Source organism: Saccopteryx bilineata, chromosome X (genome assembly GCF_036850765.1).
Source record: "Saccopteryx bilineata isolate mSacBil1 chromosome X, mSacBil1_pri_phased_curated, whole genome shotgun sequence".
Lineage (NCBI taxonomy): Eukaryota > Metazoa > Chordata > Mammalia > Chiroptera > Emballonuridae > Saccopteryx > Saccopteryx bilineata.
The window spans coordinates 133,237,351-133,253,651 of record NC_089502.1 but is presented as its reverse complement, the minus strand read 5'-3'; the positions used below and the strand labels follow the sequence as shown (position 1 = coordinate 133,253,651).

Here is a 16,301-nt window from a genome sequence, read left to right as displayed (position 1 = left end):
CCTTCTCCTCCCAGCAACGTCCACATAGGCATTCCATGTATGTGACCCGGGACAAAGTGAGAGCCAAAGGCTTGGACGGAAGCTTGAGCATAGGGCAAGGGATGGCGGCCCGAGCCAACAGCCTGCAGCTCTTAGCGCCTCAGGTACGGCGGGGGGCCGACCAGGTCTGTGGGCCCCCCGTGTCTGGGGGCCCCCCTGGGTCTGGGGGCCGACCGGGTCTGTGGGCCCCCCGTGGGCAGGTCGGCCAGGTGCATGGGGGCCCGCCTGCAGCTTTCCCTACTGCGGGATGCAGTGCTTTCTCGACAGCATTAGGGAAGCAATTTAGGGAAGCAATACTTGAAGGACTAATCAGTTGAAAATCATTTAGTTATTTAAGCCAATTGTTGAGTACTCAGAACTCTAAAAGCTTGTTCTTAGAAATCTGTTTCCTTCAATGTTCCTTTCTGACATAGTTTGTTGAAAGCATTCTATTTGGTTTTACTGTAGAATTCATTAGCTATGTGGGTTAGTTTTTTATTTTCTCAAAACTGAGTGCATTTATGGGGACTTTCCTCTAATTGCTGCGAACCACTTTGCTGAAACCTTACTTGGTATGTTAACTGAATTGGAAAGTCTTCAATTCATGTAGACTTATAGAGAACTTTTAACACCAGGCTAGAACAAATGTTACTATTTAGTCTGGGGATTGTTTTTCAATCTCGAGGCAATGCTTTTAGCGCTTTCTCCATCTTACTGATCTTCAGATCCTGGAACTGACACTGACCTGTTTAAAAGCAGCAGAACAGAACATTTTTTTCTTTAAATTGCACTTTTGGGATATTAAACATTCAGCTGCATCAGAGAAGTTAAGGTACAGAAAAGGCTGTGTCAGAAGGAGAAGAGTTTCACATCGGGGAGCCCTTTTAGAGGCTGTGAAAGCACGTTCATCGTCGTGTGTAAGAGCTGCAGGGAATGTGGATGGAAAATGGAGTGGGAGGCTCAGCGAGATGCGTCCTGGGCGGCAGGCATGGGCAGCCAGGAGCGGCCAGAGCCTGTAGCCAAGCGACTAAGAGCTCAGCTGGGCGGCCGGGCGGACCGGGGTCTGTGTGTATCCCCGTTCGGCAGCGTGCTTCAAACTGTGAATCTGGGAAAGCGGTACAGTCTCTGCCGCAGAGTCCTCATCTGAGTGGGCTGCGAGGCTTAGACAGTGTAGAGACTCTGAGCCCAGTGCTCAGCGCAGAGTCCTCATCTGAGTGGGCTGCGAGGCTTAGACAGTGTAGGAACTCTGAGCCCAGTGCTCAGCGCAGAGTCCTCATCTGAGTGGGCTGCGAGGCTTAGACAGTGTAGAGACTCTGAGCCCAGTGCTCAGCGCAGAGTCCTCATCTGAGTGGGCTGCGAGGCTTAGACAGTGTAGGAACTCTGAGCCCAGTGCTCAGCGCAGAGTCCTCATCTGAGTGGGCTGCGAGGCTTAGACAGTGTAGAAACTCTGAGCCCAGTGCTCAGCGCAGAGTCCTCATCTGAGTGGGCTGCGAGGCTTAGACAGTGTAGAAACTCTGAGCCCAGTGCTCAGCGCAGAGTCCTCATCTGAGTGGGCTGCGAGGCTTAGACAGTGTAGAAACTCTGAGCCCAGTGCTCAGCGCAGAGTCCTCATCTGAGTGGGCTGCGAGGCTTAAGGCAGTGTAGAAACTCTGAGCCCAGTGCTCAGCGCAGAGTCCTCATCTGAGTGGGCTGTGAGGCTTAGACAGTGTAGAAACTCTGAGCCCAGTGCTCAGCGCAGAGTCCTCATCTGAGTGGGCTGCGAGGCTTAGACAGTGTAGAAACTCTGAGCCCAGTGCTCAGCGCAGAGTCAGTGTGGAACAAAGTTTAGTGGTTGTCGCTGCTCCGTGATGGTGGCTGTTTAGATGTGGGACACCTTCTCGATGCTTGGTGTTCGCAGGCACTCAGAAGGGTTCTTGCCCTTGAGAAACTCCGGTTCTCTCGGGGAAGATGAAATTATACATAACAGTGGATTAATTAGGAGCCGCATTCCTGTGGCACTGGCTATAAATAGGAGTTGAGAACAGGGAGAGGGCACTGTGAGCTGGACCAGTCAGAAAGGACTTGAGGGGCAGCTGAAGACCTTGCTCTGAGCTAGGGTGTGGAGAGAGGTTTGGAAGGCTAGAGAACAAAGGTGTGTTCGGGCATTTACTGAGCTGGGCACCATGATAGGCTCTAATGAGAAAGATGAGAGAGGTGTGGTTCCTACCCTCTCGGAGTGCGTGGGCAGGGATGAGGGCCGCACACGGGCCACCAGCGTGTAGGTTGTTAGAGCGCCGCGGGCTGCGTGCCCACGCTGGAGCTCTCCAGCCTCAGGGACAGGCGGGTGTAGTGAGGCAGGGCCTGAGGGAGGCCCCCAGGGGAGGCGGTATCTGAGCAGACACTTCTGGGCCTTACTAGGTGAAGAAAATGGAGTCAACATCAGGAAAGAGGCTGGAAGGGAGAGTGGAAAAGAGGATTGCAAGGAGGGTAAAAGATTAAATAGCATGGTATGCTGTGGGGATTGCAACTTGTTCCACCTTGCTAGAACAGAAATGCAAGATTCGGGGTGGCTTTCACAATCATCGAAGCAGGAGGTGAACAGAGAATGTTCTAGACTGTCAGTGCGGTAGGAAAACAAAGAGTGGGTCTTAAAAGACTCCTCACAAGTGGAAACAGCAGGACTTGTGAATTGAGGGATTGAATAGTATAGGGAAAAGAACACCTTCGGGTTGCTTTTCTAGGAGCTCCTTTTCAGAGAAGGGAGGACTTTTGAAGCCGCTGAATACAGCCCTGGCACTTCCCACGTGAGCACGCCAAGGCTCTGAGAGGTTGTCAGGGCGGCCCGAGTTTCCCAGCCAGCTCAGGGCCGCGCCAGACTCACGAGGCAGTGCCCAGGTCCCCAGCGCGCTCTTGGGGCTGTGGCATGCTGACGTGGTGAGGTTGAAGTGACCCTGGGCCTCGAAGCAGAGGTGTTCTCCATGAGGTCAGAAGGACCATCGGGCGCCCAGATGAGAAGACAGGCAGGCCATGCCATGATTGGTGTCAGAGCAGCGGTCGGAGGAGCCCCAAGGAGTCCTGCTAGAGAGACAGGGACCTGTAGGGCCTGCAGAGCTCTCCGGAGCCGGCAGCTGCCCAAAGACGTCATGGTCAGACCCAGGTCAAGTCTGCTAGCACTGAGCATACTGTGAACAGAGAAGCAGGAAGCAAGACAAAAAGCTTTAACTTGGAAAAACAACCAGTGGACTGGCTCTTAGAGTTCTAGAAAAAAAGACTTGGTGAACATGATGGAAATAAGCTAATTATAAACCATTACTGTGGGCAAAGCACAGGTCCAACTGTCAGTGAATGTGAAGTCCAGTTCAGGACGAGCAGTGCCAAGCTGCGGGACGGTACAAGTTGAAAGGTGCCGAGGTGGCAGGTGGCGTGAGTACATGAGGGAGTCACTCTTGCAAAGTGGTATGGCTAACTTCAAGGGAAAGGGCGCTAGACTGGCACTGCCACTTAAGAGTTTAGGTGAGATGTAAACCAGTTGTTTTCTGAAAATTTTTTTTTTTTTTTTCATTTTTCTGAAGCTGGAAACAGGGAGAGACAGTCAGACTCCCGCATGCGCCCGACCGGGATCCACCCGGCACGCCCACCAGGGGGCGATGCTCTGCCCCCCAGGGGGCGATGCTCTGCCCATCCTGGGCGTCACCATGTTGCGACCAGAGTCACTCTAGCGCCTGGGGCAGAGGCCACAGAGCCATCCCCAGCGCCCGGGCCATCTTTGCTCCAGTGGAGCCTCGGCTGCGGGAGGGGAAGAGAGAGACAGAGAGGAAAGCACGGCGGAGGGGTGGAGAAGCAAATGGGCGCTTCTCCTGTGTGCCCTGGCCGGGAATCGAACCCGGGTCCTCCGCACGCTAGGCCGACGCTCTACCGCTGAGCCAACCGGCCAGGGCCTGAAATATTTTTTTAGAGACCTTTGTAAACAATACAGGTGGTAAAATTCATATGAGATCTTGTCATAAAATAGAAAAAAGAAAGGCTACATTGGATGATTTTCTGCCCAGAACCTTTCATAGCACATTTGGGGAAGAAGTGAGGGGGTTGGGAGACAGAGAGATTTGGAGTTTAAATTTTAAATAAAACATTTTTTGCTCTATCACATAAGTCTCAAGATAATACACAGAGCAGCTAACTCCTCTTGATGGCTGGGTAATTTTGTTCCTTAATCTCTTTTTCTGAGGGTAGAAAATGCTGCTTTTTCTCTCATTGAAAACCATTGTAGACCAACGCTGCTCTTAGCTGGTGAATTACTTTCTTGAGAAAAATAGGTAGTCTCTCTCAAGATGAACAGTGTCATAATTATGGTTAAGAAAGTACATGAGACATAAGTACTGTCATCCTAGGGAAGATTCAGAAGAGAAGTTAAGTACCTAAACTACAGTACTTAGACAATTTTAAGGTGGAAACCATTGAGGACTGATTCTATGCCTCAATCTAGCCAAAGAACTTTAGTTTTCATTTGAATGTGCCGTCTAAGTCCTTCATGAAAAATAATTTTGAATCTGCACAGTTCTTCATGGAGAACTCAGCCAAACATCTGCAAGAGAAATTTTGGATTAACTAATAGAATCTCTAATTAGTGTGCTGCACAGAACCGTGGCTGTGTAGATATTAGGAAGATAATTTTCTTTGTTTTTAATAATTAATTGAACTATTTTCAGAGTAATTCATTCCCTGCTTGCCTTGACTTTAATGAGAACGTCACTTTCCGTCTGGGTGACAGCTGTTTGACTTATTTTACATTCATCAGATGACTCACTCTTTTATGGGACAATTTGTGGTTTAGCCAACTGACATTTTTTCTTTAGTTGGTTAAGGTGCTGGTTATACCAGATAAAGCCCACGGCGGTGTGGATGATTTTCATTGATCAGGACACTCTGGTTATACCACATAAAGCCCACAGCAATGTGGATGATTTTCATTGACCAGGACACTCTTGTAACTCCTTTTCCATTGAATTGCAGCCTGGGGAGCAGCTCCCTCCCGAGATGGCTGTGGTGAGACCTTCTGGTAAAGACGCCTCCCGGGACGGCGCGTCGTTCCACGCACGGCAGAAGTCTGAGGTCTGAGTTCCCCGAGCTTCCACCTTGTATGATGAAACCTGTCTGTAGAGATTGCTCATTCGACATCACTACAGCCTAGCTTTACAAACTTGATCCCTACCCAATCTCCCACAAATCATTTCAACTGGCTTATAAAGTAGACTTCCTCATGCCAGAATTCTGAATTTTCCCTTTCAAAGATCCTGGAGTAAATTATAGGTCAACAGAGGCACTGTTCTAAGTTCACAGGCTGTTTACTTTACATATACCTGTTTCCTGTCTCAGGGAGGAGCGTATCATGACCCCCACTCTGATGATGGCACTGCCCCCAAAGAAAACAGACATCTGTACAATGACCCTGTTCCGAGGAGAGTGGGCAGCTTCTACCGAGGTAAGCCGGGCCCCGACGCCTCAGCCCCTCACCGCACCTCCAGCCCTGCCCTCCAGTACCATTTGCTGCCCTGGCTTCAGGTCATTGTGAGTCCCCTGCACTGTCACCTTCCTAGTGTTTCTCCTGGCTGTGGGTCCTGCTGTCTTATTTCAGGTCCTTGAGGCTTCTGACTTAAGAGTAGTCTTGCTAGTTCCAAGGTCACCCTCAGAACAGTTTCTGGAATGACCCTCCTGAAGCTGTGTTTTGACCACACCACTCACTGGCTCAGTTAAGCGATAAAATGCTGACCAGTGTCACCTGTGTGCCTGGCACTGTTCTAGTTTAGAACATGGCAGTGCACATGACAGCTGGAGATGTTCACCGTCATGCAGTGCACACCCTCCTGGGAACAGAGCCGCACTAAATATAATAATTATATAGAGCATGGTAATAAATGCTGCAGGAAAACCCGCAGAGCGAGGCAACCCGTTGCTCCCTTCCCCGCCTCCCGTCTCTCACGTGCTGAAGAGTCCTCTGGTGCTCCTCATCAGCATCAGGACGAGGCGTGCCTTCCTGAGGACAGCTGGTGTTCCGACTCCCCAGGCCCTGGCCCTGCCATCCCTCCCGGCCGCTCCCCTTCCTCTCTGCTGCCAGCCTGGGACTCACACAGGCCTGAACCACCCCCCCTTCGGATAGCTTGTTTCTGTCCCTGTCAAGAGTCTACCGTGAAGTCCTCGGCAGTGTAATGTCTTCCCTGCCCACCCAGACACTGAAGTGCTTCCTCCCCACTTCCACCTGTGGTTCTCGCTTAGGCCTCGAACACGACGCAGACCTGACGGTGCGGAGCCTCTGTCTGCATTCTCTCTCACGACATTGTGAGGCCCTGTCCCTCTTCCTCTTCCGCCCTCATTGACTAGCGGACTGCCTGGCAGTTTCATTAATACTTGTTGATTGAATGACACAGCATCTTCAAGTGTACTTGTGCAGCCTTAAAAATGTACTTTGATGTTTAACAGACAGGTAAAGCAGCTGCTTTGGGGGCTGTTGGGTTTAGGAAATGTTGACACAGAAAGGCATAGGCTTTGAGGAGCTACACTGTAACAGAATGGGAGCTCCTTGGGGAGCCCCAGCCTATAGTGAGGAGACAGCAGGCCCACCAGGGTGGGGCCAGGTCCCGGGGTTGGGAGGCTCAACTCTTCAAAGCCCTCAAGGGTCACCACAACTCACAGCCACACTGCTTGGCTCTTCACGATTGTGTCATTTGAGAGAACAGCTGGAAAGGGGCAGGAGTTGGGGGAGGGCAGGACATGGGCGGCTGCTTGGTCATTTTAACCAGGAATCCAAGCTAAATAAGTACATACAAGTGTTATTCAGCACTAAGTGCACATTGAGTGACAGGGCTACTCTGTTCCCTCCCAGCCCCGCTTTGAAAAAGTATAAAGCATTGAATATTTCGTGTGTGTGTGTGTGTGTGTGTGTGTATGTGTGAGAGAGAGAGAGAGAGAGAAAGAGAGAGAGAGAGATAGGGACAGACAGGAAGGGAGAGAGATGAGAAGCATCAATTCTTTGTTGAGGCTCCTTAGTGTTCATTGATTGCTTTCTCATATGTGCCTTGACCGGGGGGCTACAGCAGAGTGAGTGACCCCTTGCTCAAGCCAGCGACCTTTGGGCTCAAGCCAATGACCATGGAGTCATGTCTGTGATCCCACACTCAAGCCAGCAACTCCATGCTTAAGCTGGTGAGCCTGCGTTCAAGCCAGTAACCTGGGTTTTGAACCTGGGTCCTCTGTGTCCCAGTCTGCACTCTATCCACTGTGCCACTGCCTGGTCAGAATTCAGTACGCCTTTTAATGCATTTTTTTCTCATGCCACACTTACTTTAGAATCTTGTAGGACTAAAACTTTAATTGAGATTAAAGCTAATTGAAACAAAAGCTTCTAGTATACATGAGCAAAGGCCTTTTTCTTCTATCACTGTAAGTTTTACTTCCAAAATTGACCGCATATGTGCTATTTCCATAGATGTCTGTGGAATACACCTTAATATAAAATGTTAGCAAAATTCTAATTAATCTGGAAACAGGTTTATTTTTACTGCAAGTAAATTAAATCAGTTAATATCAGCAAAGTTCCTCATTTGTCTTCCAGATAATTCACTTCAGGGTTTGGCAGGCAGAACCTCTTTATTTTAGGAAGTCTAGAAATAGAAAGAAAACATTTAACTAGATGAACATCTGGAGACAGCAGCCATTTCAGTGTTCCTGCTAAATCTAGTTGGATGAAGATTTAGTGGCACCACAGAAATGACAGGTGTTTCCACACTACTTCCCATTTTCGGTCCAGCTGGTCAAGGGTCAAGTGAAATGCTGTCATTTATCTTGTACAGCCTGGATATTCCTTTTGTGATGAAATTTGCAATATATTTTGATTTACGACCAAGCTTAGAAATTGACAGTAAAAAAATAGTAACCCCCATCTAAAAAGCAGAGAAGTATTTCTCATATACATCGTGGTTTATCTTTCTGTTTCTCCCTGGATTTAGAACTTAGAGAAAAAAATTGTGTTCTTGCACAAGTAACTGAATTTCTTTGGCATTTAATTTAAAAATACAAAATTGGTGCTGCCTCCTAAGTGTCAAGGCCGAAACAGTGTTTGTATAATCTAACACACATGTTGTTAAGAATCACTTCAGACTAAGAACAGGTTTTGCATAGTTGGGTCTATGATGTCAAAAAGCCTCAACTTGCCTGACCTGTGGTGGCGCAGTGGATAAAGCGTCGACCTGGAAATGCTGAGGTTGCCGGTTTGAAACCCTGGGCTTGCCTGGTCAAGGCACATATGGGAGTTGATGCTTCCAGCTCCTCCCCCCTTCTCTCTCTCTGTCTCTCTTTCTGTCTCTCTCTCTCCTCTCTTAAAATAAATAATAAAAAAAAAGCCTCAACTTCAGAGAATGTCAAAACAGTGAAGAGAAGCTATCATATTCATACTTGTAAATATCCTACAATGCTTTTCAGTTTATCAGCTGACAGGTCAATTGATACTGCCTGGCAATACGATATATATTGCCTGGTGTTAACTGACCCTTGCAAGTTGCTCTTATAAGCAGTGGGGGTAGGGAGAATGTTCCCTGGAGTGCCTCCACCCTCAGAAAACACAGATTATCAGAAGGGTAGATGAGGGTTTTGACATTTCTGTTTGTCTTTTATTTGTGTGAGAAAACATGCAATAGAGACCTGTGGTGGCGCAGTGGGTAAAGCGTCGACCTGGAACACTGAGGTCGCCGGTTCGAAACCCCAGGATTGCCTGGTCAAGGCACATACAGGAGTTGATGCTTTTTGCTCCTCCCTTTCTCTCTGTCTTTCTGTCCCCTCTCTAAAATGAATAAATAAAATCTAAAAAAAAAATTCAATAGAATAAGTTGAATACTGCTTTGACCAAAAGAATAAATGAAGGCTGGGTGAGGGAGGTGGAGGCATAGAGCCAAAAAACAAACCAAAACACCTCTCCTAGACATGGACACCATGTGGTGACTGTGGGGTGGGTTGTGGGGGAGGGGACGGGAGGGTGAATGGTGATGGACCAAGACTTGATTAGGGGGTGAACACACAGAATGGAGTTCAGAGATGTTTGTAGAATTGGGCACCTGAAACCTGTATAGTTATGTTAACTAATGTTACCTTAATAAACTAAAAAAAAAAGAATACATTAGTGACTTTCTTTATTTAGTGCCATCTCCACGGCCAGACAATTCTTTCCATGAGAATAATGTATCAAGCAGAGTTTCTTCTTTACCATCAGACAGTGGTTCTGGAACTAATCACCCAAAAAGACAGACTACATTTGAACCATGGTAAGTATTTTCGTTTGTTTTTACTCTTATTTTTTCTATCTGGAGATTCGAGATTTCAGAGAAATTTTGGATAAACTTTTTAGCGTTCTTCCTCCTGCTAGGCCTTTCTTTCTCTCAAGAGAGATTGTTTTATAAAGAAAATGTGATTTGTCATTATTTGTAATGGTTTCTTTCAAGTTCAGCATTTATGTCAAATATCATGGAAAAGAAAGAAGTCTCCTGGATCAGCGAACACCTCATAAGTCTTCCATTGTGTTTTTCTGACGTGATTGATGTCTGCCACTGTCTCCTTTTTTGTTGCTATCGAACCATGTAGCAGAAACTTTGCTAGCACTTTGTGGGCACTGTCTCAGTTCTCTCAGTCAGCCTTTGAAGTAGGGGTGGCACCCATTCCACAGATGAGGAAACCGCAGCTTAGAAAAGGCAAGGAGCTTGCTTGGTGCTGGACAGCCAGTAACAGGCGCCAAGACCTAGACCTACATGGGTCCTGACTCCACAGCACCTGTATTCCGCCTCCGTAACACTTGACCGTCTTCAGAGTGAAAAGAAGGAAGTGGAGAAACAATTCTTTATGCTGTCATCAAAGTGGAATGGTAGCCAGAAGTTAAAATGATGTGTCAGCTTTGCTTATCCTTTTATCTTCTTGTGTCATGTGTAATAAGAACTTAGGGAGAGAATTATAACGTCTCTCAAGTCTCATTAGCAGATCTGTGTGAGAGTAGGACTTTCTAAAAAGAGTAATGTGGACTTTATATTCCCATCTGCCCAAAAGGACTGCCCCAAATCCAGATGTGAGTGGCACTTATGTATATTTCATAGAACTACCTACCAGGTTCTCCACCAGTAGAATAAAATGGTGCGTCCATATAACACACCTAATTTAGAATAAGACCAGTCTGTCGGATAGCCCATCTCTGGTGTTTGTCAGAAGTCACAGAGGACCTTAGGTCAGTTTCCCTAACCCTATGTGGTTTCACAGTTTGGACCCTGTTGACAGGGTCACATCAAGCTTTCACTGATGCTGTGCCCAGAGGTTGAAGATGTTCAGGCCTCTCTCTTCGCTCTTGTACAGCACGTGGCTTTTCAGGGGCCCGTGTTCCAGGTGGCTTCTCTCCATCTCTGTCCCTGAGTTTGTCCCCCAGGCTTGTCTCCCTTTGGTGTCTCTCTTAATTCTCTGTGTGTGATGTCTCTGGCTTGTTTCTCCCTGTCTCTGTTTTCTCTCTCTGCCTCCCCTTCCGGCTCTCTCCCACTTACGCTCGCTCCGACTCCCCTCTGAATCTTTTGTGAAGCGTGTGCACTCACGCTCCCTCCTGGCTTTCATCTTCTAGTTCAGGGGTAACTTACTCCCTTTTCTGCTTTGGCCTCTGGGAGCTCTGCCTGCCTGGGGTTTGCCCCCCACCTCGGCTCAGTTGCTCATCATCCCCGCCCCCCCCCGGGCTCCCGTTTATTCAGGGCCTCTGCAAGGGTGCTGCAGAAGGTCTCGGATTCCCTGCCCTGTGTTTGGGGTCAGAAAGAACAACAGACACTGGGCTTCTTGTCCTGCTCCTTTTTCGTCACCCTCCTCTGCCCCGTCCTTTCACTTCCATCTTAATGGAGAGGCTCTTCTTCCCATCGCACATCCTTCTCCTCCTAGGACCAGTGTCTCAAGCTGTCACTTCCTCTCTGGCCAGGTCATCATTCTCATAGTAAAACGCATTCCCTTCCTGAAGTTGCAGTCCTGATGAACAGGTTCCCCCTTAAAGAGCCCCTGGATTGGCAGAAAGCACTTGTACTTTTGACCCTGAACAGACCTTTGAGATTTTGTTAAACTTCCCTTCTGAATGATAAATCTTCTACCTGTTAATCTCAATACTGTGCTGTGCAGACCCCAGTATGGAAGGACATGAGCTATCTCATCAATAAGTCTTTAACCTCTGGAAGTTAGAGAACAGGAAAAATAGCATTGCTGGCTGTACTAGGTGCTCGCTCTGTGAGGACCTTTTGGTCCTGAGGGTCCTACTTTTGTGATTGCAGCGAGCCGCACTGTTCTGTGTCCCCTGGACCCCTGCCGTGGCTGAATCCTGTGGCCTAGAATTGAGTTTAGGGCAGTCTGTCTTTAGGCCTCATACAAGAGGGTTTCTCCTCCTTAATCCCTAAAGTATTTGTCATAAGAAAGTTTGACCGACGTCCCAGGGTCTAGGTCTAATCTCTCATTGGGACCAAGAGTGTTTTCCCCAGCACTACAACAAATTAAAGAATCTTTAAGTTTCCATTGATTTCACTCTCACCCATTCTGTCATGTCTGAAGTTTTCTAGCTTTCAAAACTATAAATGGATTATTCAGAGTTCCAACAGTAGTCATTTTACTGGTTGTGTTGCATTATAAAACTTTCACTTCAGAACTTGGGACTCTCAATGATATTTAAAATTGCAGGTCCTAATGACTTTCAAGACCACATGGGTCTACAGTGCATGCTTTTATTTCCTTGGGATTTCCATTAACTTTTAGGCTAAACACCTTTAGAAGAAATGATCATTGCTTCTTCAGTCATGTTTGTTTCTTCCTGTTTCTCTCTCCCCCTCTCCCTCTCTCTCTCCCCCTCTCCTCCCTCCCCCTCTCCCTCTCCCTCTCCCCCCCTCCCCCCTCCCCCTCCCCCTCCCCCCTCCCCCTTCCCCTCCCCCCCTTGTTGTCTTTGATCTTGAGTTCTTGGTTTTTCTTTTCTCTCTCCCTTTTTTTTTTGTATTTTGCTGAAGCTGGAAATGGGGAGGCAGTCAGACAGACTGCTGCATGCGCCCGACCGGGATCCACCCGGCATGCCCACCAGGGGGCGATGCTCTGCCCGTCCAGGGCGTTGCTCTGTTGCAACCAGAGCCACTCTAGCGCCTGAGGCAGAGGCCACGGAGCCATCCTCAGTGCCAGGGCCATCTTTGCTCTAATGGAGCCTTGGCTGCGGGAGGGGAAGAGAGAGATGGAGAAGAAGGAGAGGGGGAGGGATGGAGAAGCAGATGGGCACTTCTGTGTGCCCTGGCCGGGAATCGAACCTGGGACCTCTGCACACCAGGCCGATGCTCTACCACTGAGCCAACCAGCCAGGGCGAGTTCTTGGTTTTTCAAATACATTTTTTGTATGTGGTTTGTAAAGTCTTTTTATTATTATATCTGCAATACATCTTGGTGTTGAAATTATAAAGAATAAACAATAAGTCATCAAAATAATTCTCTTACCCAGAGATGATAGCTATTAAGATTTTATTTCTTTATGCCTTTTAAAAAATATATGTATATGTACACATATATTTCTTTTTTTCCCCTTTTTCTTTTTTAAGTGAGAGGAGGGAAGATAGACTCCCGCATACGCCCTGCCCGGGATCCACCAGCAACCCCCATCTGGGGCAAATGCTCGGGCCAACCGAGGTATCCTCAGTGCCTGAGGTTGATGTGCTCAGAACTACCAAGCTATCCTTAGTGCCCAGGGCCAACACTTAGACCAGTCAAGCCACTGGCTGTGAGGGTTAGAGAGGTAGAGGGAGGAGAGAAGTAGATGGTGCTTCTCATGTGTGCCCTGACCAAGGGTGAACCTGGGACATCTGTGCACACCAGGCTGACGTTCTTATCCACCTTGCCAATTGGCCAGGGCCATATATTACTTTTTAAAAATATACAATTAGGCTTATATTATGTGGAACATTTTGAATCCTATTTTCAATTAGTGTTGCAGTTTGAATATTCCTTCATATTAATGGAATTATTTGACTATGTGATTTATTTTTAATAGCTTTTTGATGTTTTTTATTGTGCAGATCTGCAATAGTTTATAGAGATGTTTTCTGCCTTCACACGGATTTAATCAAGTAAAAGGATATTGCTTTGCTCATGTGTTCTTAGATGTTCTAATAACATCTTTTCTGTTTGGTGTTCTAAAACCATAAATATGAATAAACTGTCACCTTTAATGTTTCTACTCTTGATTTTAGGGAATGGTTAGTAGAGGGAATCTAATCATTTAAGAAACTGGTTGTCCACAGTCATGTAGATATTCACATTTAGATTGAGCCAATGGAATGTGCCTTTTTGAAAAATAATGCCAGTTGAATTGCTTTTTAAAAACTAAATTAAATTAAGTAAAATAGGGCCTCTGTACCCTACTTGTAGCTCAAGTAGCCAACTTGTTGGGGCCAAGGTATCTTGCTTGCTGTCTTTTAATATCTATTTGTGTTGAAATGCCTGGGTGGTGTCAGTGACATGAAACTTAAGGTCAGTATTTGCAGTTAGAGGGTTTCCCAGAAGAGTCCTTTCTATGAAGCACTGTTTCTGTCCACATTTTTTTCTTATTTATTTTTAATAAATAGATACAAGATTTTTATAAAGGAATTTTCCTGTTTCCAGTAATTTACACTTTTAATTCATAATGTTTCTCAAGTAGCATTAATTGTTTTGTTTGTTTTTTTATGTTCAGTACCTTGGCAAGCCACTAATAATGAACTTGTCAAGTTGGTTTTAAGGTAAATGGAAAAACGAAGACAATGAAAATGTTTCTGCCCTTTTCCTTGGAGGGCTGCGGAACAGGCGTCCTTCGACCATGTGGTTTTTAGACTCCTAATTCTAAGGTTTACAACAGCATGAAAATGTTCGTGCCACACAGTTACAGACCGTTTGTAATAATGCTTAAATTGCTAGTTCGAATTAGTCTGTGCCAAAGGTTTAATCATTAACTATGGTTGACTACATTCGGTTTGCTCTGTGCTTTTCAGATGCTCTTTACCTGTGTGCTTGCATCTTTGTGGCTCTTTGAACCTGGTGTCATGCGTTTTTCATCTTTGTTATCTTTGTCATATAATGGTATGAGAATGACTAAAAAATCAATATGATAACAATGTCTTCCCATTTAGGAAAAGTCCTGAAAATATTAGTCATTCCGAACAACTGAAGGAAAAGGAAAAGCAAGGATTTTTCAAGTCAATGAAGAAGAAAAAGAAGAAATCCCAGACAGTAAGTAGATGGCTACTTTTATATCCAGTGTCATACGAGTCTGCGTTAGTCCATGGCACTTTAATTTTGTCCGTGGCCGTCGAAGTGAATTCTTTTCTTACTGAGATGTGACATACCTATGCTGTATGTTTCTTTCTCCAATTCTGTACAACGATCCTCCTGTCACAGAGCCTTTTCAAGATTCAACAGAATCTCCAGGAATAGAAGAAATTTAATTTGGGTGAGAGAGAACACTTAAGCCTCTCTAAATAAGCGTCTTGTCCATGTGGATTTGTATTCTTGCAAAAACTATGAAACTACAGGATTTATTTTATTTCTGGGGGTTAAAGATATGTAAAAACTCAGTAAATGGTTTTGTTTTATGTTTCAATCTTAAAAGTCTTAACTAACCATCATTCATTATTCTCCCCTGGCTGGTTATCCAGTTCCCATGTTGACAAGTACATTACTGGGCTGCAGTCGCAGAGAGGAGATAGTATTTGACATTTTAGAGCTTGTTTTAGTAGGAAGACGTGTTTAGTTTATCCTGTGATTGGACTGCGAAATGAAACAAGGCTTAGCTCCTGGGAGCCCTCCGCCTGAACCCAGGGCTGGCTCCATGGAACTGTGGGCATCACGTCACTGACCCGCCCAAGCACGGATTCTGCTGCTAGTGACATGAGAAAACACGGGCAAGCCAGGCCTGCTTCCCTGTTTGCTTTATGACATCTTCCACACTGGACATTGAGTCAGCCATTTTAAATGATTTTGTTTCTAGTTTTACTTCCATACATGATTGACTCTCGTTTACTTTTTAAATTGATCAATTTATTTGTTCTTAAGTGAGAGGAGAAGAGGGGAGAAAGACTCCTGCATACACCCTGACTGGGATTCATCTGGCAACCCCTGTCTGGGTCCGATGCTTGAATCAACTGAGCTATCCTCAGTGCCTGGGGACAACGCTCGAAACAATCGAGCCCTGGCTGCAAGAGAGGGAAGAAGAAGAGAAGAGGGAGGAGGAGGGGGAGGAGAAGAGAAGTAGATGGCCACTTCTCTGTTTGCCCTAACCAGGGATCGAACCCAGGATGTCCACACACAAGGCTGACGCTCTATCCCCTGAGCAAACAGGCCAGGGCTAGACTCTTATTTAAAAAGAAAAAGGATTCTAGGATTACGACTCAGTGGTGAGTAAAGATGAGATGGAGGACAGTAGCAAAGAATAATACCTGAAGTGTAAGGATTTTTGTCTAGAAGTGTTACTTCTATATTACCTTTCTAGATTATTCTTTCACTTGCTGGTTTGTTGAGCTCATTATAAAAAAATTGAGGAAAAAAATGATCATTTCTAATATTACCACCCTATAACAGCTAGTATTAGGATTTTGGTATATTTACTCTTAGCTTTTTTAGCCTCTGCATATGTTTATGGGGAAAAGGTGGGTTTTTGGTTCTAGAACTCAGCAAAAGGAAACAAGGTAACCCAGCTCTGAAGATTTAAAGCTTTGTGGGTTTGCATAGGTTCAAAAGAGGGGAAATCTGATGCCCTGTGCATATAGAGAAGCAGGCCATTTTAAAGCCTCAGTGGGCCCTAAATCTAGTTTCACCCTTTTATTTCGCTGATATAGGATCTATCTACGCAAGTTGTGAACTTGGAGAAGAGGCACAGTCTGTTGAGAGAAATGGAGGTGGGTCCTCTGACTAGCAGGCCCAGGCTCAGCGCCTGCCACTGGCCTGCCTCTGTGGAGAGCTCTGGCCGCTGGTTCCTGGGGGCTCTTTCTCCGCCCCCAAAGCGATGCGAGTTAAACTTTTCCAGGGGGCCCATCATGGGAACAGGAAACCTAACAGGCTGTTTTACCCACATGTTCTCATACACGCGCCCATAAAAGATGGCCGGATAGTAATCATTCTAGTAAAATTTTGCATTCTGGTTTTTAATAGAATATCTATCTGTCAATACACACAACATGTATGTCACTACACAGATTTTACTATCTTCATTTTAGTGACTGCACCATATTCCTGAAGTGTTTATTTTTTAAAAACTGCCT

The 16,301-nt window shown here is 46.2% G+C and overlaps 1 protein-coding gene across 1 annotated transcript in view; it reads left to right on the top strand.

Annotated features, from left to right (window-relative positions):
• Nucleotides 1-16,301, top strand: part of CDKL5 (cyclin dependent kinase like 5) — a 209,556-nt gene that overhangs the window by 160,480 nt on the left and 32,775 nt on the right. Inside the window, exons 12-16 of the mRNA XM_066249429.1 lie at nt 1-143; nt 5,008-5,106; nt 5,371-5,476; nt 9,182-9,305; nt 14,175-14,274. The exon at nt 1-143 is cut by the window's left edge and continues 827 nt beyond it. Coding sequence (XP_066105526.1) covers nt 1-143; nt 5,008-5,106; nt 5,371-5,476; nt 9,182-9,305; nt 14,175-14,274 — 572 coding nt within the window. The remainder of the gene's footprint in view (nt 144-5,007; nt 5,107-5,370; nt 5,477-9,181; nt 9,306-14,174; nt 14,275-16,301) is intronic.